Raw genomic sequence first — 26,118 nt, 5'->3', positions numbered from 1 at the left:
CTAGTCCTGCCACTGTACAATTAGATGGGAAATTTTTCCCTTGGTCTAATGGCACTGAACTTCACAGGGAAGCTTGCTGATATCTTCTAAGTAAGTAAATAAATACCCATGCTTTGCATACCAATAATTCATGGGTAAATTTCAACAAGTTTACAGAAAAAAATTTTTAACCTAAGATGGTATCAAAACAAGTTTTCCTTTTAAACCAAGCCCAGCTCACATATTTTCACTGCCTGTGGCTATGCAGCTTCAGTAAGCTAAAAATACTTCCCTTACTAAGTTGGGAAGAGGAAAGAAGAAGCAATCAGCTGTGCATCATTTTCTCTCACCGAAAAAAAACTTTTTTTTTACTAGAAAACACTCAAAATAGCTGAAGCAAAGAAAAGGCATCTGTTTTATATTTGGATACACATACACTGACAGAAACATCCATCCAACTCGTATCTTCTTAGTAATATGAAATAAGCTATATTTGCATTATCAGCAAAGCCCATCAACATTTCACTACTCACAGCTTTTTATTTACTTATTTATTTTTGGTTGCGGAGAGGGCTGCATCAGCGTTGAAAACTAGCCCCAACTACAAGTAAAAGCTTTCAAAAAATATGGATAGGATGACTATGCTCTTAACAAGACCACACCATGCTTACTTCGCAGTCATGCATCATTTATGTTTCTAAAATTTACATTAAAGGAGATTCTAAAATAGAAGGATAGGAGCTGTAAGTCTTTCTACCAGTCTGGCTCAAGTTGTGTTTGCTGTGTCCGGCAAAGTGAAAAACTGTTTCTTCTCTTGGACTTCTCAAGGCTAACTGTAAAATACACACACACCCCTAGTTCTATGATAAACTAAGTACAAGTTACTCAGGAAGACAAATGAACCTTTTTTTTCCCCAAAAACATACCTGCAGGATGGTGAACAGTAGTGGTGTGGATTTTTGCAACATCTCTCAAGTCACCCCATTAAGTTAACAGAAACTAGCAGGTCTAGGTTCCATTGGACTGGGCCATTAGTTTGGGCCGCTGCTGGGTCATGGCTTAATCTCCCTTGAAAAAACAGCACAGTTTGAGAAACCCGTGCCAAACTCCCCATTTCTTAGGCTACTGACAAAGTCAACTGGAAAGCAAATATCTAGAAACCAGGAGACCATGCCCCTCCGGGACGGGCTGGCAGAAGCGGAGGGAGGCTCCCGGTTTGCCTGCCCGGTTTGCAGCTGGGCCTTTGACAAGCGCTGGGGTAAAGGGTTCCGTGCGCACCCGGCCATCCAACGCCCAGCGGGACCAGGGGCTGGTGGCACGACTTTCAAACGTAACCGCTGGAGGAAGCGGGAGGAGGGATATGTCATCTACCCCGATGACACTCCGGAGGCCCGGCGGCCCTGCAGGGCTGGCCTCTGATGTCCCTGAAGGTCGGAGGTGGCCCCCGCAGTGCCAACGGCTCACCGAAGCCACTTTTCCAGACGGGCGGGAGGCGTGGGGCAAAGCTGGCCACCGGCCGCGCGCGTCCCGTTAACCGTACCTTGTAACTGGGCGGAAAGGGACTCCTGGTGCTGCTGGTACTTGAGCGCCACCGCCTCGGCTTTCCGCAGCTGCGTCTGCAGCTCGTAGTAGAGCATCGCGCCGTAGAGAAAGCCGAACACCACGGTGAGCAGCAGCAGCGTCTGGAAGATCCGCTTCTGCTTTCGGGAGCACATCCCGTTTCCCATAGTCCCGCCTGGACTCCGCGCCGCGGCCGCCCCCGCCGCCGTCCCGTCCTCCGCTCGGCCCGAGCGAGCGCTCAGCAGCGGCAGCCGCAGGAGGGGGCCGGACGCAGCATGGGCAGGAGGCGCGAGACACAAAAGCGGGGCCGGGGGGGGGAGTGGCGCCCGCTCAGCCCCCGCGCGCCGCGGGGCGCGCAGCCATCGACGCCGCCGGCGCGGCCGCCGCCACCAAACTTTTGCGAGGCTGGCTCTCCGCGAGTGCCCGGGCCCGGGAGGGGGCCCTCCGCATACTTCTGAGCGGGCTGTCGCCGCGCCGGGCCCCGGACGCCTCCTGCCTTTTTTCTTCCTCCCCACTTTCTGGCCCGGCTGCCCCGGCGGCGCTCGGAGTCCCGCCCCGGCCGCTCCCCGCCCCCTCGCGGCGGCTCCCACTGCGCGACTCTGTTGCCACCAAAAGGAGGAGGCGCGCGCCCAACAAAGGGACCCGGGCTCCAGGCGGCCCCTCAGCGCGCGGCCCGCGGGCTGGTGGATGGATGCGGGCCGGCTGCCCCGGCCGGGTTTGGGGGACAGCGGGCCGGTGTCACTGACGGGGCTGCCGCCTCTGGGCCGCCGCCGCCGCCTCCCACCCAACTTACGTGTCACCCACGGCCCCGCTATTCTGGCCAACGGGATTCCGGGAGGAAGTCCCACTCGGGCTCCCCGCTCATTGGGCCCGTCCGAGCCGCCGCTCCCTCCCTTCGGGGAGGCACTGCCGGGCTCGATTGGACGTCCGCTGTGTCCGTCCGACCCCAGGGCCGCGCCTCCCCTCCCACCGCGGGGGCCGGGAGGGGCTCCGTGGGCAGCGCGGCCGCCTGGCGCCGGGGTGCGCCCACGTGGAGTGCGGGTGGGTGGGGAGAGGCGGTGGAGCGAGGGGCGGGGAGGTTAGGGTGCGCGGGGGACGTGTCCCGGCTTGCGGCTGGGCGAGGTACGGTGCGCACATGTGTGTGAGTGTGCATGTGAGTGTGTGCGTTTGTGATCCAGCACTCGGGACGCACGTGGGGAGAGCAGTACAGTGTATATAAGTGGGAGAGAATGTATGGGAACAACTGTACACTCTACCGAGTACCCTTTCTTTCCTGCCCTATCCAGTGGGCAGATGCGGCAGACACGCGGGATAAACGACGTCGTCTGCACGGTCTTCTCAGTCGAACCAGAGACGCCTTGCCAGCTGAGTCCCCATCCCGTGTACTAACGTGGATGCGTTTGTGCCCACAGATGGCAGGACACGGGTCGAGAGGCTCAGCACGCTAGCACGCTAGACTTACTGCTCCACTGCCCGCGTGGGTTGGGGAAATCCGTTTGCCTTTGGCAGAGGGGAAAGAAATGATCTCATGTTTTTCCCCTGGCTGCAAATAGAATAATTTAAAAACAAATCTTACAGGCTGAAATAAGTATGCATTCATTTTATCACATGTATTGTTTTATTGGTGGCAAAAAGACATCAGTTACATTGCTAAATTACATTTTAAAGGCCAACAAAGATTCCCTATGTAAAAACAAGTAAACGAGCTTGATGTCCACAAACCCCTTCAAAGAAAATCCGAAGTGCATTTGTTCTTTCTATGTACCTGAGGAAGGAAAATTGAGGTTATGCATAAATGATAATTTTGTTTCTGCTCTTGACCTGAATTCTAAGAAAGTAAATTTAATTTCTCAAATGTTTCAGTAGTGTCACGGAATTTATTACATACTGCATAATTTTTGTGATATAATAACTGGATTTTAGTCATCACAATCGATAATGCCCAGTGAGTGCTCAAAATGAGGGTAGATCTGTTTAGCCAAATACAACATAAGGACAGTCCCTGATGCAGAATTTTTTTAGGTGGACTCTGAAGTTAGATGATGCTAAAAGACTTATGTAAAGTAAGCTGAATTTACAACATAGCTAGCCTCTGACGTTTATACTACCATGAAAAGTAAGTGTGCCTGGCATGTGCTTTTCCTTAATAGTAATTTACATTATATTGTTCAAAATACTTTCACTTAGAAATACACTATCTCACTTATCACAGCCAGGTTAAGTATTAGGCTCACATTTTGGTAAATAAACAAATCAAAGCTTGTCAAAGTGACTATGATAGCTCTGGGACCTTCTGGGTCATGCAGAAAGTTAGGAGCTCAGCAAGATTAGAATCCAGGTCAGAATTCTGCTCTTTCCATCTCTTTGTCTTGTAGAAGCCAGGTGCTCATTCTTTTTAAACAAGTTATATTAACAAATTGTATCTGGTCCATTAAATGAGAACCTAATTTAAAAAGAAAAAGATCTAAGGAAGTTTTAGAGTTTTGTTCTGTTGTGTAGATACTATATAGCCTTACTTGTTATTGAATCTACCACTGTTTAAATTTCTCTCTTGCTGTCTAACTCTTAGAAATTGAGACTGGATAATTCCTGAAACCTTGTTAGAATTCCTCATAACTAAAAATTTTACCACTGTCAGCGTACAATTTGCTAAATAAACTCTTCCTCCAAAAAAACTACCGTAACTGCTCTGGAGGAAATGAAGGTTTATAGCAACAATTATTCCTGGCCCATACTTGAATAGAAAATTATCCGAGCCACAGAAGAAAAAGAAACCCTACAGAGGGTTGGGGAAAATTATTGCTCATATATTACAGGGTATGCAGTATTTAGTTGTATTTCAGAATCTCTGGAAAATTCTTATGCTTCCAGAATACGTGATCACTCATTTTAAACCTCTGATTCTTTCAGATCTGATTGCAGATTCCAAAGGTATTCTTTGCCTAAAGCTGCTGGCTGACTCTACAGAATATAATAAATATAGGCCATAAAACACAACTCAATATTTTAGTCATAAAATTTGAAAGAGAACAAAAATTATTACCTGAACTTATCCATTATTTCAAATTCAAGAAGGGTATGTAGAAGTACATAAAATCACTAATGGCAGTGTCTTTATAATATTACTTTTCCAAGGTGAAGTATGCTGCCAGTTTCTTGAAAATATCGGTATAGAGCTTTAGAAAGGCCAACACTGGGGAAGCTATCCAGGGCCTATGAATTGAATTTACATAACATTGCCTTTGGGTAGAGCTTATAAATTTATAATGGTCTTGCTAGGTCTATTGTTAGTTCTATTTTATTTTTGTTTCTTTATCACTTTGAAAATAGTATTATATAATTATATTTCTGTATTATATATATTTAACAATATATAAAATTTAAAAATTTTACATCCTGGGGAATTTCACCAATTTAATATTTTATTTATAAGGCAGGAAAAAATTAACTTAAAGGGATTAAAGCTCTTATGTTTGAGAAAGGCTAAGGTAACATTTGGGAACCTTAGTATTCTCTCCAGTTTTAGTAAATTTGTCGTTTCAGTAAAATTTGTTCATTTTCAAAATAGAGGAAGGCAAGAAAAATATAGTTGAGGGATACAGCCAATGTTTTATTTGTAAAAATAGATAATTATAAGTTAATAATTTTCAAGATCCTAGAGTAAATAATTTCCATTGTCTGTGAAATTTTTCATTTAAATCTTGTTACTACGAATTGAATTCAATATTTTTTTAATTTGCAAGAGAAATCAACACCTAAGAAAAGGTAATGAATGTTAAATAAAATTTTTTAAATTTGTAACTGTGTGTGGTGATGGATGTTAACCAGACTTATTGTAGTAATCATTTCCCAATAAATACATAGCATATCGAATCATTATGTTGTACACCTGAAACTAATATAGTGTTGTATGTCAATTATATCCAATAAAAAATAAATAAAATTTTAAATGGCGTTTCAGTATTCATAAACCACAGTTTTAACCTTTTCAAGTGAAAATTGCTGAAATCAACTATGCTTTTTCCTCTATAGGAAACTTTACTCCTTACCTGTGCCTTTTTGCCACATCACCCATTTGCTGTCACTTAACACAGAGTCTTGGCCGCTTGCCACCTATACCTAACGTTTTGAGGGGTGAAGAAATCTACATTCAAAGTATTCTCTCTTTTTGAGGGTTCTGTGAGAGATATTTTGCAACTCCTTTTTCACAAAATTTTGCTAATTACCTGGCGATAATTGTTAGCCAATTAACAAAGTAAGGAGGCCTGTGGCTAAACGCACAACAAAGCAATTTGAACCTCATTCAGTTGTGTCTTGCTTTGGTCTTTGTCTAAGCTGCCGCCTTGGTAATTTTGAACTATTTAAGGAGTTAGAGGAAAGTAAAGGGAAAAATAGATGACTAGCTCTTATTTGTAAAATGCTGTTCAATAAGAGGAACCTCACCATCAGCACCACCCATAAATACCTTTTGGATATAGACTACTTTGATAATGGAGGAAATGATTTAGAAGGCCCTACTTGCCATAAGATGTGTAGCTAAACTAAGGAAACAAGAACTATCATTTCAAACTTCTTTAACAACCTTCTAAAGCAGGACCATGTAGCATATTCTAAAGTGGCACAAGAAATTATTTTGAATTTGTTGCTTAATGTTTGTAATAGCTAGCATATTTTGTTTCATAGGAATGTTAGAATGAATGGGAAGGGACCATATGTGAGACTCGGAAGTGAAGCGAACTTACCAAATCTTTCATTGGCTCATTCAGGAAGCTTTTCACTAGCTCACTGCCTTCAGGGACTCAGAGACTTCAGATGAGCAGAGAGACCATGGAAAAGCCCAGTGGCCAAAGAAATATGACATTTTTAATGTTGCCCCCTAAATGTGTGGTTTATTGGATTCCTCTGTATAAAGGCCCTGCTTGGTTTATCCATGACCATTTTATAGAGTTGGTATTATAAGTTTAATATGTTATATGATAGATATTTATAGTAATTTCTCAATAGCCATGAAACATGGCTGGTCATGTTTATGATGTACCCAATGCTAAATCCTGGGTCAGAAATTCAATATTCAATTTCAGAACTATTCTTAAGAGGAATCATAATCTGCTTCATAAACATTCTTTATGCTGTGGTTTCCAGGAACATGTTGAGTCAAAACAAAGGGACTATCAATGTTTTTACCTAGAAATAAAATAGGGCACACTTTCAAGTAAAAAACAATAAGAATCAAGTTGCCTCAGCATTAAGTTCAGCTCAAATTAAATTTGTGAAATAGAAACATTTGTCTTGGATTACTCTGCTCCTTCTCATTCTGTTCTCTAATTCAACTCTTCAACTCCTGGCATCCAGCAGCCTAGTTATCCCCTTTGGTTTCCCAGAATCCTTGTCTATGGCTATGCCCCTCACTCCCCACCACCCACTCACATACACACACATTCCACTTTCCTACTTGAAGACAAAGTATGATAATGTAAAATTATCCTTTCTCAAAATGCCCCTTACTGTCCTTGCCTTTTCTTCAAGTAACTGCTTAATTAAAGGAAAGCAAATTGGATATATTCATTAATAGGAAGATATTAAAGAATGAATTATTAATTTATTATTCCTCTCAAGAATTTTGTGGGAAAATGTGGTAAATCAAAGGACTGAACTCTAATGGCATAATCCCAGACAGCCTGGTAAGCAGATGAGTAATAATTGTGGATAGAAGGGTTTGACTTTTTGCCAATTAATTCCTGATTCTCCTGCCCAGTTTAATGAGACTTAAGCACATTTAAAAGGTGACTCAACGGGGCCAGCCTGGTGGCGTAGTGGTTAAGTTCTTGTGCTCGGCTTCAGCAGCCCAGGGTTCACAGGTTCTAATCCTGGGCGTGGACCTATGCACCCCTTATCAAGCCATGTTGTGGCAGGCATCCCACCTACAAAGTGGAGGAAGATGGGCACGAATCTTCCTCAGCAGGGCCAATCTTCCTCAGCAAAAAGAAGAGGATTGGCAACAGATGTTAGCTCAGGGCTAATCTTCCTCACCAAAAAAAAAAGGTGACTCAAGATGACTACTGCCAGGGTAAAAATCCCATTTAAGTCACAAACTATCTCTCAAGTCAAGAATAAGTCAGTAAGTGTTTGGACCATTAATTCCCTCATCTATAAAATGGAAGGAATAATCATGTCTGTCCTGACTAGCTCAGAGAGAATAAGCCCACAGGATTCAAGAGAGAAGCAAAACTTCAGACTTCATTCAGATAAAATTGAACACTGTAGTAGTATTTGTCATTGTTCATCTAAATTTGTCTGTACATTTCTGGAAAACTAGAGTTGAATTTTTAAAAAATTAGCTTCAGCTACCTAATTTAAAATAATTTTCCAATCATAATTATCAATTGAGCTTTTTTCCTTTAATTGTTGAGAAGGGGCAAATTATGACTTTAAAAGAAAGGAATTTTCTTGTAATACATTTATTCAAGCCAGATTTCTAATTCCTCGGTTATAATTTATGGACTAATGTTTTCATTGTGTTTTCAATCTCACCAATTTTTGCCAGTGGTTACCGTGTGCAAGGCCCAGCGCGGGGCGGGCAGTGGAAGGCAGGGGATGTGATGATGAATGAACCATGGACCCTCTCTGCGAAGAGCTTGCAGATTTGGTACTTATTTGTTTAAACGCTAAATTGAAGCTCTGATTGGAAATTAAATTTCTCAAGGAGAGAGCAGAGCAAGGAAAGAGGAGGCCTCATGACGCAATCAAGATATTCCTAGAGAAGGAGCCCTCTTAGACAAGGCAATCAGTACAGGTTAATCAGTAGAGTTGGTCAAAGCTAGGAAAAATGGAAGTGATGCACAGACACCTTGAAACATAAATGTACTTTCCCTTTCTCTTTTGATGTGGGGCCAAGGCCTTTGCTTTGTGTATCTGTTGTTGGTTGGAGCTCAGTTTCATCTTTTAAGTCATAGAGCATCATTCAGATTTCAGTTTCAGCTTCATTGAGTGGTGCTAGAACTTAAAGCCACTTGCATGGTAAGGCCATTCCGTATAAAATATGTCTAAATTTGAAAGATTTTTTTCTTGGTCTTGTTTTGCACCTAATTGACTGTAATTTCTCTTTAACCTACCAGCCAGTATGGAGCTTTTCCAAAGCACTCATCTTAATTTTCATAGAAAGGACTCTTTTTTTCACTCTCATATTTCATTGGTTTATGTAATATTTGATTAAGTTACATAATTAAAATAGCAGGTGCAACTGCGTGAACAGCTTTTAGAACAAGCCACTGGTCTCTGCTAAGCATACCTCTCAATTCGTGTGTACAGGCCAATTTGAGATGAGTTTATGTGCCAGGAGTCTTCAGCCCTGAAGTGTGGTGGGGGAAGGACTGCTTTCCAGAGGGAGGAAGAGCCTCCCCTAATCCAGTGAGTGGATTAAGTGGAGGTAAAGGCTTCTACCGTACATTCAAATGACTAATGAGGTAAAAGGAGGAATTGGTGATCAAGTAAAAGTATGTGAGGGAAGTAACAGGGGAACCAAAGGTATTGGGAAGAGAATGCTTGAAGAGAGAGGCAAGTGTTTATTGAGAGAACTACAGAGAAAGCAAGTTAAGATAAAGCCTAGAATAAGGCCATAGAGTGAACTGATGAGGGGTGGGGTGGAAGATTGCAGTAGGCCGGGAAATAAAGGGGTAACAGGTAAATAACGGAAGAGGAGTGGTCAGGGTGGACTCTGCTTTTGACATGTTTGGCTGAGAAGGAAGGTAGATTGAGTGGAGCTTGAGGAAGAAACTAGGTTGAGAGAAATTTTGGTTTTGGGGTTTTTTTGCTTTTGTTTGGGTTAGCCTACATTTAAGAATTTATGGGGGCCGGCCCGTGGCTTAGTGGTTGCGTGCGCGCGCACCGCTACTGGCGGCCAGGGTCCGGATCCCGAGCGCGCACCAACGCACGGCTTGTCCAGCCATGCTGAGGTGGCATCCCACATACAACAACTAGAAGGATGTGCAAGTATGACATACAACTATCTACTGGGGCTTTATGAAGAAAAGGGGGAAAAAAGAGAGAAGGATTCGTGACAGATGTTAGCTCAGACCCGGTCTTCCTCAGCAAAAGGAGAAGGATTAGCATGGATCTTACCGCAGGGCTGATCTTCCTCACAAAAAAATTAAAAAAAGAATTTATGGAAGGAGCTGGTAGAGAGGGATAAGTTAAAGATTTAACCTACATTTAAATATAGATTCTAAGAAGCAAAGAAAAGTCTGCCTCAGTCATTAGAATGTATGAAATGTTATTCCTAAAGGCAATGCCCTATTATAGTTCATTTTCCATTTTAGAGGCTCATAAATTATGGAATGAATGGTCTTAAGAGTTACCGAAAAGAAGAAAATTGAAAAGATTGCCTGGCTAATTGAAAAAGAAATTTGTTTGAGGACTTAAGGTGGTGTATGCCCGTATTAATTCACTTTGATTAAATGTGTACACCCAAAAAAATGGGCATGATTGTATGATAATATCCCAAGTAGAGAATCTATAAAACAATATCTATTTATTTAAGAAGAAAAACTAACTCTGCTTTGAAAAGAGTAAGTGGTACATTTAAATGCTTTTCTTTATAGCTATCAGATATGATGTTTACAAAGTAGTTTATGACATATGCAAATGTTTCGTAATATTAAATAGAAAAAGTAGAATGTAAAATTATATAAACAATATGATTACAACAATGTTAAAATACTTATAAAAAATAATTTGTTATATCTTACTACTTTTAAGTAATTAGACGAAAAGAGGTGGATTTTTTTAATAACTCATGAAAATCTATTTATTCTCCTCAGATAATGATACTTTCTACTCATTTACAGTTTTTAACATTGTTGAGCATATTCCTGATAATAAGATCTGTTTTTCTATAAGGAGAGAGTTGATATTTCACCATGCAAAAGGAGGGCAAAATCCCCAGTACTAGGCTGCCACTCCACACATTTCCCCTCTCCCCTCTGTCCCACCATCAGTAATTAAGTGCACTCTCCCACTGAGTGACTTCCATGTGACTTCTGTATCCCTCTCAACATTTGCCTCTACCAATCATGTCTAGCACTCTGCCTGGTACACAGTAAACACTGAATACATTTTTACTGAGTGAGTGCATAAACTTGGCACACAAGATGGAATCTATTTTCCATCTCTGCCTTATGTCAAAATAAATGACAGAGGAATTCACAAGATAAGTGTTAGAGATATAGAAAAGAAAGAAAAAACTCTAGAGGAAAATGTAAGATAAAATTTATCTGATTTTAAATGTAGTACAACTTTCTAAGTAAAGAAGCATTAGAAGAAATGACAAAGGAAAACAAATAAATAGAGTGGATTACTGGAAAATCAAAATTGTTATATTTCAAACAACATTAAAAAATTTAAGGGCCGGCCCTGTGGCTTAGTGGTTAAGTGTGTGCGCTCCACTACTGGCGGCCTGGGTTCAGATCCCGAGCGCGCACCGACACATCGTTTCTCTGGCCATGCTGAGGCCGCGTCCCACATACGGCAACTAGAAGGATGTGCAACTATGACATACAACTATCTACTGGGGTTTTGGGGGAAAAAAAGGAGGAGGATTGGCAATAGATGTTAGCTCAGAGCCGGTCTTCCTCAGCAAAAAGAGGAGAATTAGCACGGATGTTAGCTCAGGGCTGATCTTCATCACAAAAAAAAAAAAAAAATTTAAAAGAAAACCCATACAGAGAATATTTACACGGATTAAATAGATTGCCTAAATTACATAGACAACTTTATATAATTGTATATATATTGTTTAAAAAAACATTAAGATAGGAGCTGGCCCCGTGGCGTAGCGGTTAAGTGCACACGCTTCGCTGCTGGTGGCCCGGGTTCAGAACCTGGGGGCGCACCGCCACACCACTTATCAGGCCATGCTGTGGCGGTGTCCCATATAAAGTGGAGGAAGATGGGCACGGATGTTAGCCCAGGGCCAATCTTCCTCAGCAAAAAGAGGAGGATTGGCATGGATGTTAGCCCAGGGCTGATCTTCCTCACACACACACACAAAAAATTAAGATAATTAATAAAAAATTGCGAAGTTCTTAAACAGATAATTCACAAAAGATAATTAATAAATATGTGAAAAAATATTCAATTTTAGTAATCAAAGAAATCAAAACAATACTAATAATCTCATTGCTAATAAAATTAGCAACGTCTTTAAAAAGTTTACATTAAGATTGGCTCAATGTGGTAAAAAAACCTTTTCAAAAGATGTGCTGCAAACGGAGCCGTGAATTGATACACACTTTCTGGAAAGCAAATTGGCAATACAGATCAAACACTGTGAAATATTCATGCCCTTTGATTAGTAATTTCCTTTCTAGGAATGTATCCACAGGGAGTAGTCTAGAAGCCAAGAAAACATTTTTTCATGCAAAGATAGTCAGTACAAAGCTAGTTATTGTAGAAAAAATAGAAACAACCTAAATGCTGAACTATTAGGAAATAATTAAATAAATTATGATATAAATGGTATATTAAGAGGAGAATATTAGCTAGCCATTAAATGTGGTTTTCTAGCTTAGGGTCCTCAGAAAGCAACCCTGAAAAAAGGATTTGTGTGAGGGAGGGTTATTAGGAAGAATTCCTATGAAAAATCAGTATAGTAACAGGAAGAATGGCAAACAAGCAGTCCCATAGAAAGTAACTTTTGTTCAATCTCTCAGAAGTCTTTGGAGAAAGTGTAGATCATATCTCAGAGTTGTTTCCATCAGGAGCAAGGGAGCTGGCATATTTATATTCTGCTCCATGGAGTCATTAATAAAGGGCTGGGGTGAGGAGTGTAAATTTGTTGGTGCCGCTCACGTAAACAGTAATCTTTACTACACATATTAAAGATTTTGTTCTTATTGTCTTTAAACTAAATCAAGGTGTAGGGTGTTGCCCCGATCCCTGATGAATATCCAGTAAAACCAAAGATTATCAGGAACGGAGATCAGATGTCGGCCCCACTTGGAGACCAGCCCCTATGTAACTGGTCTGCAGTCTTTATTCTGTAAGATGGTCCTTTCAGACATTAGTTCCCCATCTTCCACCTTGCTAGCAAGCTGTAATAAAACCCTTTCTCTCCTACCACCTGTTGGCTTGTCTTGCGTGGAGTAGAAGACCTCCTAGGAATTTTCCTGCCCTTTGTGTGCAAACAGAAAAGTGGTCTCAGCAGGCTGAGTCACAGGTACTGTCTGTGGGAGTGAAGCACACCGAAAGCCTGTGTGCGGGAAAATGGTAAGGGTACCCAGGCACATGTGAGTGGAGCACTGACATATCTGATAAACTGGTATTTTCAAAGAATACTGCACGATCTGATGAATGCTAAGTGAGGAAAAAAACAAATACCGTATGATTTCCTTCATTAAGTAGTAGATAATAACAACAATAAACAAACATATAGAGAGAGAGATTGGATTGGTGGTTACCAGAGGGGAAGGGGGGAGGGAGGAGGGCAAAAGGGATAATTCAGCACATGTGTGTGGTGATGGGTTGTAATTAGTATTTGGGTGGTGAACATGATGTAATCTATGCAGAAATAGAAGTATAATGATGTACACCTGAAATTTATACAATGTTATAAACCAATGTTACTACAATAAAAAATTTAAAAAAAAAAAGGTTCGATACTGTATAAGGGGACCAGATTTACACTACAGCCTGAAATAACTAAAAACCTGTACAAAATATATGAAACAATGGTTCAGACATAAGACATCAGAGAAAAGTAATCCTAGAGAAAGAGGAAACTTCAGGACTGCTCTAATTACTGCCTGGAGAGAAGGCTGCAGCACAGAGAAGGAGGAATCTGGGGCACGGCCATCTCCCTAACAGAAGAGACAAAACTGGGAGACCGAAAAGACATTTTGCATTGGGGGAAGCTGGGTGAATGGCATACAAGAACTATTTTTGCATCTTTTCTGTAAGTCTAAAATTATTTCAAATAAAAATGTTTAAAAATCCCAAGAAAGGAAAAAATACACCATGAGAACACTAATCAAACGAAAGATGGAGTGGCTATATTAACATCAGACAAAGTAGATTTTAGGGAAAAGAATATTATCAAGAATAAAGACTGTCATTTCATAATGATAAAAGGATCCGTTTATCAAGAAGACATAATTATCCTAAATGTTTATGCACCTGTGAGCAGAGCTTTAAATACAAGAAGCAAAAACTAATAGAACAAGGAGAAATAGACAAATCCACAATCACAATTGGAGACTTCGACATTCTTCTCTTAGTACTTGACAAAGCAAGTAGCCAGAAAATCTGTGAAGATATAAAAGACCTGAACAACACTATCAACCAACATGACCCAACTGACATTTATAGAACATTCCACCCAACAACAGCAGAATCACATTCTTTTTAAGTGCTCATGGACCATTTACCAAGATGGACAGTATTCTGAGACATTAACAAGTCTCAATAAATTGTAACGATATCATGTATATTCCACTTATCTTTGATGATGGGGTGCTGCTGTGCATGCCAACTTTATGGTTTGGTCAGTCAGATAACACCCAGTTCAAAATGGGCAGCTTAGGTTGCATGGAATCTTGGTGGTCCATGATTAAGCGTCCAATCTATGCTGAGATCCAGTAGCAGGCCGGGAGCTCTTTCTCAAAAGGACAGTCATTATCTGCAGAGGGTGGTAGGGCTTTGCTCCAAGATCCTAAGGTCCTGCACTGTGATTCACCTAAAGGGGCCCGCCGAAGGCTCCAAACGGCATGGCTATCTGCCACTTGCACTTCAAGTACCATTGGATCTGCTGAATCACGTGGCCTAAACAGCAGGTCAGCTTGCACAGCAGCCTTCTCTTGTTCTGGGGCCACTCAAAACTGAAGATTTTTGAGTCACTTGGTTATTGGGCCAGTGTAACACACCCAAATGAGGAATATGGTGCCTCCCAATCCAGAGACCTACTAAGCATTGCGCCTCTTTTTTGTTTGTAGGAGGGGCCAGATGGAACAACTTATCCTTCATCTTAAAAAGGTTATTTTTTCATGCTCCATACCACTGGTCCCTTAGGAATTTCACTGAGATAGAAGGCTCCAGAATTTTGGGGGGATTTATTTCCCAACTTCTGACATGCAAACATCTTACCAGTAGGTCTAGAGTAGTTGCTACTTTTTGCTCACTAGGTCCAATCAGCGTAATGTCATCAATGTAATGGACCGGTGTGATATCCCGCAGAAGGGAAAGGTGATCAAGGTCCCTACAAATTAAATTATGACATAGGGCTGGAGAGTTGATACACTTCTGAGGTAAGACAGTGAAGGTGTATTGCAAAGCAAACTGCTCTGGTGGTCTTTACTAACAGATATCAAGAAAAGCATTTGCCAGGTCAATAGCTGTATCCCAGGTACCAGGGATGTGTTAATTTGCTCAAGCAATGAAACTATATCCAGGACAGCAGCTATAATTAGAGTCACCACCCGGTTAAACTTAGGATAGTCCACTGTCATTCTCCAAGATCCATCTGTCTTCTGCACAGATCAAATAGGCAAGTTGAATGGGGATATCGTGGGAATCGCCAGCCCTGCATCTTTCAAGTCCTTGATGATGGCGCTAATCTCTACAATCCCTTCAGGAATACAGTATTGCTTTTGGTTTACTATTTTCCTAGTTAGAGGCAGTTCCAATGGCTTTCACTTGGCCTCTCCCACCATAATAGCCCTCACTCCACAGATCAAGGAGCCAATGTGGGGATTCTGCTAGCAGCTGATTATGTCTATTCCAATTATGCATTCCAGAACTGGAAAAATAACCACAGGATGGGAAAAATAACCACAAGAACCCACTAGGCCTACTGTGAGAGGGAGCTGAACTGAAATTCACAGACTATCTGACCTCCATAAGCCCCTCCTCTGACTGGTCGATCACAGTGATGTTTTGGGTCCCCTGGAATCAGTGTCAGATAACAGCCAGTGTCCAGTAGTATCCAAAAGTTCTCATTATTTCCTTTTCCTCAATGCACAGTTACCCTGATAAAAGACTGTAGGTCCCTTTGGCAAAGGCTTGGAGAAAGATTTTTGGCAGTATACTGGGGTCCTTCCTCAAGGTGACCCAGCCTCCTCTCTATTCAAGGGGCTCTGGGTCCGTAAACTGAATCAAGTCTGAGAATTGGTTGAGATGCCATGACTCTGTTTTTTATGATTCAGGTTAAACTTTTGTCCACTGGACCGAAAACTTTTCTGCTGAGAAAAATCAAATATGAATTTAGTAGGCTTCCTATCTATTTCACTTCTTGGAACAGCATGCTCAAACAGCCAATGCCATAGGTCTGTGTGATTCAGACTATTCTGATTGCTGAATGACTCTGGGGATTGCTGTTTGACTCTGCTGTCCATCACAGTGACCATGCCCACCTTGCCTTCAGTGGTTGAGTGTTGCCACCTGGCCCCTACCACCCGGGATCCAGTACTTTCATTACATTTAGGTTTCCTGATTCAGTGACTGCAGTCCCCACTGTAAGGTCTAGCCTGCAGAGAAGAGTAATCATAGAGCTCTTCGAGGATGCTAGGGCTCCACGCACAAATTTATTTCTCAAAGTAGCAGTGAAAGGTGTGTCTTCTGGAGTTTCTGGTGTGTCTCTTGGTATGTCACGTGGACTCTCAATGTCGGTGAGTAGGTCTTAAACGACAAATCCACTAATTTGACAAATCCACATTCCAAACTCCCTAAGCCTTTGAAGCTCTTTCTTTACATTAAATCAAGGCAGGCCCAGCATTTCTAATTGGTTCATGGAGGTCCATGTTTCATCCAATCAACCAAAACACATGTTAGAGTCCTTTCCAACTCCACGAGCTACAACATTAAATCCAGAATCTCTGCTTAGTAAGCCCCTATTGATAATTTTGGCCTGATCCAACTTTGTTTCTTCCACCATTATCCCACACCCTCAGTATCCATTCCTATACTTGTTCCCCAGATTTCTGTCTGTATAAATTAGAAAACTCACGTAGTTCTTCTGGAGTGTAGCACACCTCCTCATGGGTCACACTTTGTACCTCACCTTTAGGGGCCTGCTGGGACTTGAGTCTAGCTATAGGTCTAAAAGCAAAGAGGAGTGGTAGAGGTAGGTCCTGAGGAGAATCAACTTTGTGTCGCTTTGTAACTCCCTCAGAGGAGGCCATTACACTTTTCTTAGGCAAATCAGAGTTAATGCCCTCCTATGTGTGTGTGGGGGGCGGGGAGTAGAGAGAGCAACAGCACTGGGGGTGAGGAGGCTGCTTCCACTGAGACAGAAGACTCATCAGAATTTAGGGGCTCAATGTCCCCAGCTCCCGCAGGGTCTTCCCACAGGTCCCCATTCTACTTTACAAGATCCCATTCTTTTCCAATCAATGCTCTCACTTTAACAGTAGACACCCTGTGAAGCTGGGAGTTCAATTTGTGTTGTAACACAGCCAATTGCATGCTAAAATTCTGTATTTGATTTTGAGTAAGTCTCAGCCCTGAAGCTACAGGAGATAAGGATCTCCTTCAGGGCACATATAGAAGTGTTGAGGTCATTTATGTGGCACCGGAACTGAGAATTTGAATGCCTGAGCTCATCATTTTCTTTCACCTCTTTGTCCAGCAACATTAGGAGCAACCAACCAACCTCATTACATTCATTAGATTTCCAAAAATGTTCGAAAGCATCATATATGGAGTCACCAAACTCCTTGCTTCTTCATTAGCTACATTAGAAGTAGCTACTGAAGATATTTTGCATATCTCTATTGCCAGATCATGCCATGGACTAGCTATGTTCTCTTTACTACTGGAAATAGAGTCATTAACATCTTTCAATCTAATCAGATTAGAGACCAAATTCCAGAAATCCCAGAACCAATTCAGAAAACTCTTCCTCAAAATTCTGCTCCTCGAGAACCACTCTCAGTACCAAAATCTGTATTAGTCAGGGTTCTCCAGAGAAACAAAACCAATAAGATATATATTTTTTTCTATAGAAAGAGATATACTATAAAGAATTATCTCAAGTGATTAGAGAGGCTGAGAAGTCCGAGATCTACAGTCAGCAAGCTGCAGACTCAGGAGAGCAGAGGGTAAAGTCCCAGTCTGAGTCTGAAGGCATGAGAAACAGGGGAGCCTAGAGTGTAAGTTCCAGAAGGAGTTAAGAGTCCGAAGGCAGGAGAAGACCAATGTCTCAGCTTGAAGACAGTCAAGCATAGAGGAAGAATTCTTTCTTTTCTCGTTTTTTATTTTTATTGCGGTAACATTGGTTTATAACATTATATAAATTTCAGATGTACACCATTATATTTTGATTTCCATATAGATTAGATAATGTTCACCACCCAAAGACTAATCACAGTCCATCACCACACACATGTGCCTAATCATCCCTTTCACCCTCCTCCCTCCCCCCTTCTCCTCTGGTAACCACCAATCCAATCTCTGCCTCTATGTGATTATTGTTGTTTTTATCTTCTACTTATGAGTGAGATCATACGGTATTTGACTTTCTCCCTCTGACTTATTTTGCTTAGCATAATACCCTCAATGTCCATCCATGTTGTCACAAATGGCTGGATTTCATCGTTTCTTATGGCTGAGTAGTATTCCATTGTGTATATATACCACATCTTCTTCATCCATTTGTCCCTTGATGGGCACCTAGATTGCTTCCAAGTCTTGGCTATTGTGAATAATGCTGCAATGAACATAGGGGTGCATGTGTAAGTGAGCATAAGTGAGGCCATCTTGTTACACTAAATGGCCCCAGCCCCTCCTCTGTGTGACTACTCACTGTTCTGCACATGGTCTAAAAAATTCACATGCTCTCCTGATTTATGGCCTCCGCTTATGTATGTACCCCCCAATGCCTTGATAAATTAAAAACTTTGTTCTATGAGTTTCTTGCAGGAACAGGCTGACCACAGGTGGGAAACACACCTATAAGGTATCCATCACAGCTGACAGAAGAATGGAACAATGTGATGCCTTGATCCCATCATGCCTGGAGACCCAATATCCCTGGACCCCCTCCTTACTGCCCATTTTTCCTATATGACTACCTCAAAATTCTGTAATCCTGGATGATGGGTCTTTGAGACATTAGTCACCTGTCTTCCGATTTGCCAGCTAATCTAATTAAACTTCGTTTCTCGATCTCTAACTCATTGTTATTAATTGGTTCAGATCACAGAAAGCAGAGCCAGCCCATCACTCAGTATCATATGTATCTTTACACATTCGTGTTTCCATTTTCCTTGGATAAGTACCCAGCAGTGGAATAGCTGGGTCATATGGTAGTTCTATTCTTAATTTTTTGAGGAATCTCTATACTGTTTTCCATAGTGGCTACACCAGTTTGCACTCCCACCAGCAGTGTATGAGAGTTCCCTTCTCTCCACATCCTCTCCAACACATGTTGTTTCCTGTCTTGTTAATTATAGCCATTCTGAAGGGAGTGAGGTGATACCTCATTGTAGTTTTGATTTGCATTTCCCTGGTAGTTAATAATGTTGAACATCTTTTCATGCGCCTGTTGGCTTTCTTACTTAGCATTTTATTCTATTCAGGCCATCTATGAATTGGATGGGGCCCATCCACATTGAGGAGGGCAATCTGCTTTATTGAGTCTACCAATTTAAACGTTAATCTCATGCAGAAAAATCCTCACAGACACACTAAGAAATAATGTTTAAATCAAATATCTGTGCCTCCTGTGGTTCAATTTTGTTGACACATAAAATTAACCATCACATGGAGGATGAAGGAGAAGAAAGGAATCAAAGACAAATCTCCATTTTCTTTTTTTTTCTTTTTTAGAAATAGCTTTTATTTATTTATTTTTGTGTGTGTGAGGAAGATCGGCTCTGAGCTAACATACAATGCCAATCCTCCTCTTTTTGCTGAGGAAGACTGACCCTGAGCTAACATCTGTGTCAATCTTCCTTCACTTTATATGGGACGCTACCACAGTGTGGCCTGACAAGTGGTGCGTTGGTGCGCACCCGGGATCCGAACCCGGGCTGCCAGCAGCAGAGCGTGCGCACTTAACCCCTACGCCACAGAGCCTGCCCCGGCAGATCTCTGTTTTCTACCTTAGATCCTTGCATGAATCATGGTTCCATAAATTCTAAAGAGAATATGGAAGGAAGAACAAACTTGAGGTACTAGTAAGAAGTTCAGTGCTGGACCTGTTTTGGGAAGCATCTGTGGGCCATTTAATTATAAATATATGGCCTTGGATCTGGATTGGAGATATAGAACTGACAGCTATCAGTATATAAGCTTTAGAGGGAGTGGATGAAATTCCCCACAGAAAGTGTGTATAATGAGAAAGAGCAGAGGGTGAAGGATGGAACCCTGAAAGACTATTAACATCAAAGGACAGGAGAAAGTCAAGGGCACAGAAGCAAAATAACCAAGGCAGAATGAGACCAGGAAGCCAAGAATGAAGGAAAACTATATCATCCGCTGCAGAGAGGTCAAATACCGTGAATACTGAAAAGCGTTCAATAGAAATAGCAAATAGGAGGTTTGTATTATCTTCAGGGAGAAAAATTGCAGAGGTGGGATGGATTGAGAAGTGACTTAGCGCCGAAGAGACAGAGACATGAAACATCCACTGACTCTGTCAGCAGCTTGGATTGATAGCAAGTAAAGAGATGACCCACGATGGAAATAGGGTTAAAGAATGTTTTTCTAAAATGCTGAAGCGAAGATGAGTGATGAGAAGAGGAAAAATAGGGAGCAAGTTCCCTGAAGAAGAACAGGATCCAGAAAACAAGGAAAGTTTGGTTTTGGACATGCTGGTATGTCTTTTCTGGGACAAATAGACACAGGAAATTCTGCCAGTACAATATTAAATTGCATTCTCTGTGATGAATTCTATATGCTATTCTAGGTGATGAATAACAATTTCTATATTTTATGTGTGACCTTAGTATATAAGCTTAGGACATTTCTTAATTTCATGATTTCAAAAAGTATCTATATCCAAATGAAATAATATATTTGAAATTACTGTGTAAACTGTAAAGAGCTATATAACTGCCAGCAGTAAAGTCATTGGGAGTGATTTGACAGAAATGTAACTTTTGTCCTTTACACTCTACCTAAATAATATTAATTGATCCAGGGTATATATTTCTTTTGTAAGAGATTCACAAAATCCCTCCTTCATGGCTTTCTTTCTTTTTCTTTTTTTTTTCAAAATATCTCCCAAATCTCTCCTTTGCTTTCTATCTTATGGTCCACTTTTTTTCTGCACTACTCTAATGATCTTTTCCTAGTTCTCTGTTTTGCTAATTTCTACCCCTTGAGTCTATCTGAAACCTGTAGCTTAAATTTAACTTTCCTAAGACATTGATTGCAACTTCACTATTCTATTCAAAATCCTTCAATGGCTTCAATCTCTCCCATGCATTAAATACAGAATAAAGTCCATATTTCCTTAGCCTAGAATTTAAGGCACTCCGTACTCTAGTCTTCACTTTTCTCTTCAACCTTCTCTCTAACTTCTCCCTAGCACCTACCTATCTTCCACCCCCACCAAATTGATGTGTTCCTTGTTTCTTGACAGTCATCTAGATGGGCCATATACTGTTATAAGAGTTGTGCACTGCACAAGGAGTACCTTAGGAGGTACCATTCACACTGCAATGTGATTGGTGCCCACTAGGGTTGTGCAGCCCACAATCTGCATAACTGGAAGTGGTGACCCCTATTTCACAGCAGAAATATGAACTCCTCTTTATGTCATGACCTGCAGCTGGATTTTCCTCTCTATTCTTTTCCAAAGCTACATATAGTGAAATTATACTAGATAAAATTCAAACTCATAAACCTTTCAAAATCTGCTTTAAGCTAACTTCACTGTAATCATCTTGCCTTATTCCCAACATAAATTCTCCACTGTAAGTGAGACGTTGTCTACAACCACATCTCTACAAATAGAACGCCGGCCTCTGGGCCATTTCGTTCTCTTTCCTTCCACCCTTATTCCTTCCCACCCTCTTCTAGCAACTCAAAAAACAATCCATCTTTCATTAAGCAAAACAGTTTTCATCCCCTCCATGAAACCTTCAATAATTATTCTATTCCACAATCATCCTTTCTTTCCTGAGTTATCATTAAGGTTATAATCTGTGCTGTAATATTTAATACTTGGTTAATACCGTGTCTTATATTCATTATTTGTCACGCATCAAATTTTGTCAACCACCAACCAGACTTTGATTCCTCAGGGTTGAAACTTTGGCTTTTATATCATTTGTATCCCTTGAGCATAACACACAGTCACATGATGTAGGCTTCTTGATTTGATATTTTCACTAAAATTTAAAGTGAAAAAGCTAACCCTTATGTTAGTCTGTAAGATTCTTAAAAAGTTAATTTGTCATTTGTAGTGTGATTTTGTAGTTTTTTACTGTCTAGCTGCTTTCTTATCATCTGTCTTTGAGTTCCATTAGGAAACTATGCTTTCATTCTCTATCTGGTGTGAATTTATGAAACCCAAGCAGAGCCACTAGTTGTCTTTTCTAGAGTCTGTGACCTGAGGCTGCTGGTGCCTATCTTGACCACCATGTGGAAAATATCCCCTTGAAAAATGAAGACAAAGAGATAGAAAAAGCTGAGAGATGGAGAGAGAGAACTGTAATGACATTCTTTGATCTCCTCAATCCTTTTATAATTGAAGGCAGCTGCATCCCTGGATTGGCCATGTATATGAGTCAATAAATTTCTCTTTTAGAAACTAAGCAAGTTTGAATTGGATTTCTGTTATTTTGCAACTGAAAGAGATCTGGCTCATACATATATAATATCATTTGATTATCTTGCATTTTGTATATGCAAGGCACTGTGTTAGGCATTGTGGGTGATACCCATATGGCCAGATAACTCACATTCTACCCTTAAGTTACCTTACAATCTAGTAGGAGATATAAGATGTATACAGATAATAATACAATACAATATATGACGGATGTCACATGGGAAGTACAAAGGACCAATCTCTTTTGACTGGAGAGATCACAGATGCTTCATGGAGAAGGTGACATTAGAAATGGCCCAAGGACAGTGCAAGGTTTTCTCAAGGAAAGATGAAATGTCTAATAATATGGGAGTATAGGTTTTATATAGTGAGGATTAGAAACTAAATTGGAAAGACAAATTGGGGCGAAAGAGTGGATAAACTTAAAAATGCTAAAATAATGCATATGGGCTTCATTAGGGAAAAGGGAGCCATGACAGGATTTTGAAGAGGATCAAAGTATTGTAAAATACATCTAGTATAAAAAAAGAAAATTGAAGCTAGCATATAATGCAGGAACTTGGGAAAGAAAAGTTTGATGGTATGAATTATAACCTTTGTAAATGTCTTTTTGTTCCTAACGTTTTCTTAAATATCATTATCTACATCTGTCAACAAAACATAATTCTAGCAAAGTATATCCAAGTATGTGAAGGGGTTTTAATTAGTATCTCTCTAATACATATTTTAATTATTTATAGTATCTATGTTCTTCAAAGATTAACCCTTTGCCCAAATCATAGAACAATCATTACTATGACTGAGTTTGAATTACTTTTTAGTATTTTAAAACATGTTTATAACCTTTAATTATCTATTTAGATCAATTTACTTGAAATAGCTGTGGGCTTGAAGGTAGGACACATTCTTTGGGTGGCATTAGTCAAGGCACTTTTAGAGAATATATCACCTTATTCCTTTGTCCTTTATCCAGTGACACTGGGCACTCAGAAGCCTTGTTTCTGCCTTGCATACACATGCTGAGAGAGGAGCTCAGAGAAGTTCTCTTCCACCAAGTTGTGGGCAGAAAATGATATACTGTGCACACAAGCCAAGTGAAGAAACAAGCTTCCCACAGAATCGTGAGACAGCCGCGTCTGTAATCCTGGTGTAGCTGTAGTCGCATGCCAAGTCTCGGCTCTGGAGGACTTAAAGAGGACCCTTTCCCAGAACTTCTGAAAACAGTCATGTCAGGGCCCAGTTGAAGGTCCTAATGCCAAATATCTGATGACCACTGGCCCAGACTCAGAGGGGTAGTTTCTACCTAGCAGCTGCCTAGCTTGCCACAATTCACTTAGGAGAGGCCATGCTGCTCTTTGACAAAGAAATGTCTTAGTCTGGAAGACCAGGACTCACTTCGATGATCTTGAGATTAGCAATGAATTAAATTATGTTTTGTTTACCCTATTGGTAGAATCATGAAAACTTATTATGCATTTAGAAAGATTGCCACTTAAAATGTGTTAGAATAAAAAATTTTGTATGGAAAGAGTAATTGTCTGATATCTGAGAAAATAATGGCTGGGCTAACTTTCTCTCCTTGGTGGTTGACGAGATACAAATCACCAGATAGGTATTTCTATACTGAATTTATATTGCGAGCTGAAAAGCTAAACCAGTTTCAAATTTGATAATCTTCAGGGAGCAATTATATGATGGGAGTTCAGCAAATAACGTATCTTATATACTTCTGATTCTAATCTTCTGTTGTGACTGACCAGAGACAGGCAAGTTCACCCAGGAATAAACTGGGGCTGTGAGAAAAAGCAGTAGGAGGTGTGAAATTTGAGAGACAAGGGGCCTGAGAGAGAATGCTGTTTCTTTGGGTGGATCTTAAGGGAATTGTGGCTTTATTGCTGCGAGCATGCCTGAAGGGCTTCTTCCTTTTGTTTATTTCTTTTCCTTCCTATGTACTCAACTCTGCTAGTATTAATAAATTACTCTTTGCTTAAGCACTCCGTGTAAGAGCCCATTTTCCCCATGGCCTGGAGGAATGCCGCCACCACCACAAGATGAAACAAGCATGAAAGATGGAGAAGTACTGTGGCGAAGCAACATTCTACTTTATTTTCTTTGCTCTTCAGATAATAATGACTCTGGGGAAGGAAGAGAAACTCCAGAACTACTTTGTTCTCTTCAAAGCCCAAGCCTCAGGAGAAAAAGTAAGAAGACAAGACACCTCTCATGCCAAGAGGCCACAAAACATGCCAGCCCTGGGCCAGTATTTTATTATATTGATGATACTGAGTTCAAAATACACTTAATGTTTTTAAAAATAGCTGTGAGTAGTGGATACAAAAAAAACTTTAATGGTGGCGTTTAAATCAAAACTTTAGTTTGTTCCTATTCGTTTTCCATTATGTTTCCCCTTGAAGGATGTGAAATTTTAATGCACGAGAGGAAAAAAAAATAAAAGTGAATGAGAAAACTCTAGATTCTCATTATGCAATCAAATAAATAAAATGAGCATGTCTTCATAAGTGTTGGATCTACACAGATGAGAAAAGAATTGCTGGGATTTACTTAGTTAATGTGCCGGTTTCCAGTATAAAAGCAAACACGCACCCTTGGACTGTCAGTAAGAGCACTATGGAGTGAACCTAAGGGACCAGTGACAAGCACCTGGACCACAGAAGGGAGACTAGGGAAGGGAGGGGAGGATTTTCTCCAGGAGCATATCTTTCTAGGGCAGGGTCCTCTTCTCCAAGCTCACCCATGTCCAGGATCCTGTGCTGACCGTGGTGTCTTCAGGCTTTGGCTTGCTCATCTCCAACCAACTCTATACAGTCTGTGACCTTGAATAAACAGTTTTGCCTCTCCTGCCCTTGGTTACACACCTGTTGTCATGGACTGAGTGTTTGTGTTCCCCAAAACTCAGATGTTGAAGCCCTGACCTCCCACCTTGTGATTGTATTTGGAGACAGGGCCTGTAAGGAGGTTAAATGAGGTCATAAGGGTGGGGCCCCTAATCCAATAGCGCTGGCACACTTACAAGAAGAGGAAAGGACACCGATGCCTTCTCTTTCTGCCACATGAGGACACAGTGAGAAGGCGGCTGTCTGATGTGAACCAGATGTGAGCTCTCACCAGAAACAAATCTGCTGGCACCTTGATCTTGGACTTCCAGCCTCCAGCACTGTGAGAAATGTTTGTTGTTTAAGCCACCCAGTCTATGGTACTTTCTTATAGCAGACTGAAAGGACTAAGATGACTGTAAAATGAGAAAAATGAGATAGATGATCTCTTATGCCTTTTTCAACACTAACATTTTATAATCGAAGTTAGAAGTTTGAAACAAATCATTGGATATCATATTTATATCTCTTCTTAGCTGAACGTATATATGTATGTGTATGTGTATATACTCATGTTTCTAGATCCTTCTAGATACTGTTGTGATTCCTCATGATTTCTTTAAATGTCCATATTCTCTTATATCCATTTGCTATCCCTGAGTAGAATGTACTGGCCCTCAAAATGTTCAATCATATCTTTCCCATATTCAAATTATATTAATCCACTTCAGTTTCAGCTGCACGGGTCAACCCTGTGAGAGTTGCCACGGGGAGGTTAAAGACAAGGATCTAGAGAGCAGGAGATGATAACAGAAAAGCTGTAGAAGTATGGATGATTTTAGGACAATTAATGAATATAATTGAGACGGTTCACGGTAGATCTAATTATAACTCAAATACTATTTATGGCAATGTATTTTCCTCACAACTTTTTGATGCTCATTAAACATATGAGCCTTGTTTTCCAGAATTCCCTCA

General features: G+C 40.9%; 1 protein-coding gene across 5 annotated transcripts in view; it reads right to left on the bottom strand.

Annotated features, from left to right (window-relative positions):
- GOLIM4 (golgi integral membrane protein 4) overlaps positions 1-2,344 on the bottom strand; it is a 76,758-nt gene extending 74,414 nt beyond the window's left edge. For 3 of the 5 annotated variants that reach the window (XM_087440068.1, XM_087440067.1, XM_014783220.2), the window contains exon 1: positions 1,520-2,344. In XM_087440068.1, coding sequence (XP_087296194.1) covers positions 1,520-1,706 — 187 coding nt within the window. In that variant the 5' untranslated portion in view covers positions 1,707-2,344. The remainder of the gene's footprint in view (positions 1-1,519) is intronic. The other 2 variants (XM_014783218.2, XM_004424771.3) reach the window with 1 other exon arrangement.
- Positions 2,345-26,118: the final 23,774 nt, after the last annotated feature.

This window comes from Ceratotherium simum, chromosome 15, assembly GCF_057802395.1.
Source record: "Ceratotherium simum simum isolate JZ-2026a chromosome 15, ASM5780239v1, whole genome shotgun sequence".
Classification (NCBI taxonomy): Eukaryota; Metazoa; Chordata; class Mammalia; order Perissodactyla; family Rhinocerotidae; genus Ceratotherium; species Ceratotherium simum.
This window is presented reverse-complemented; position numbering and strand designations above follow the sequence as displayed.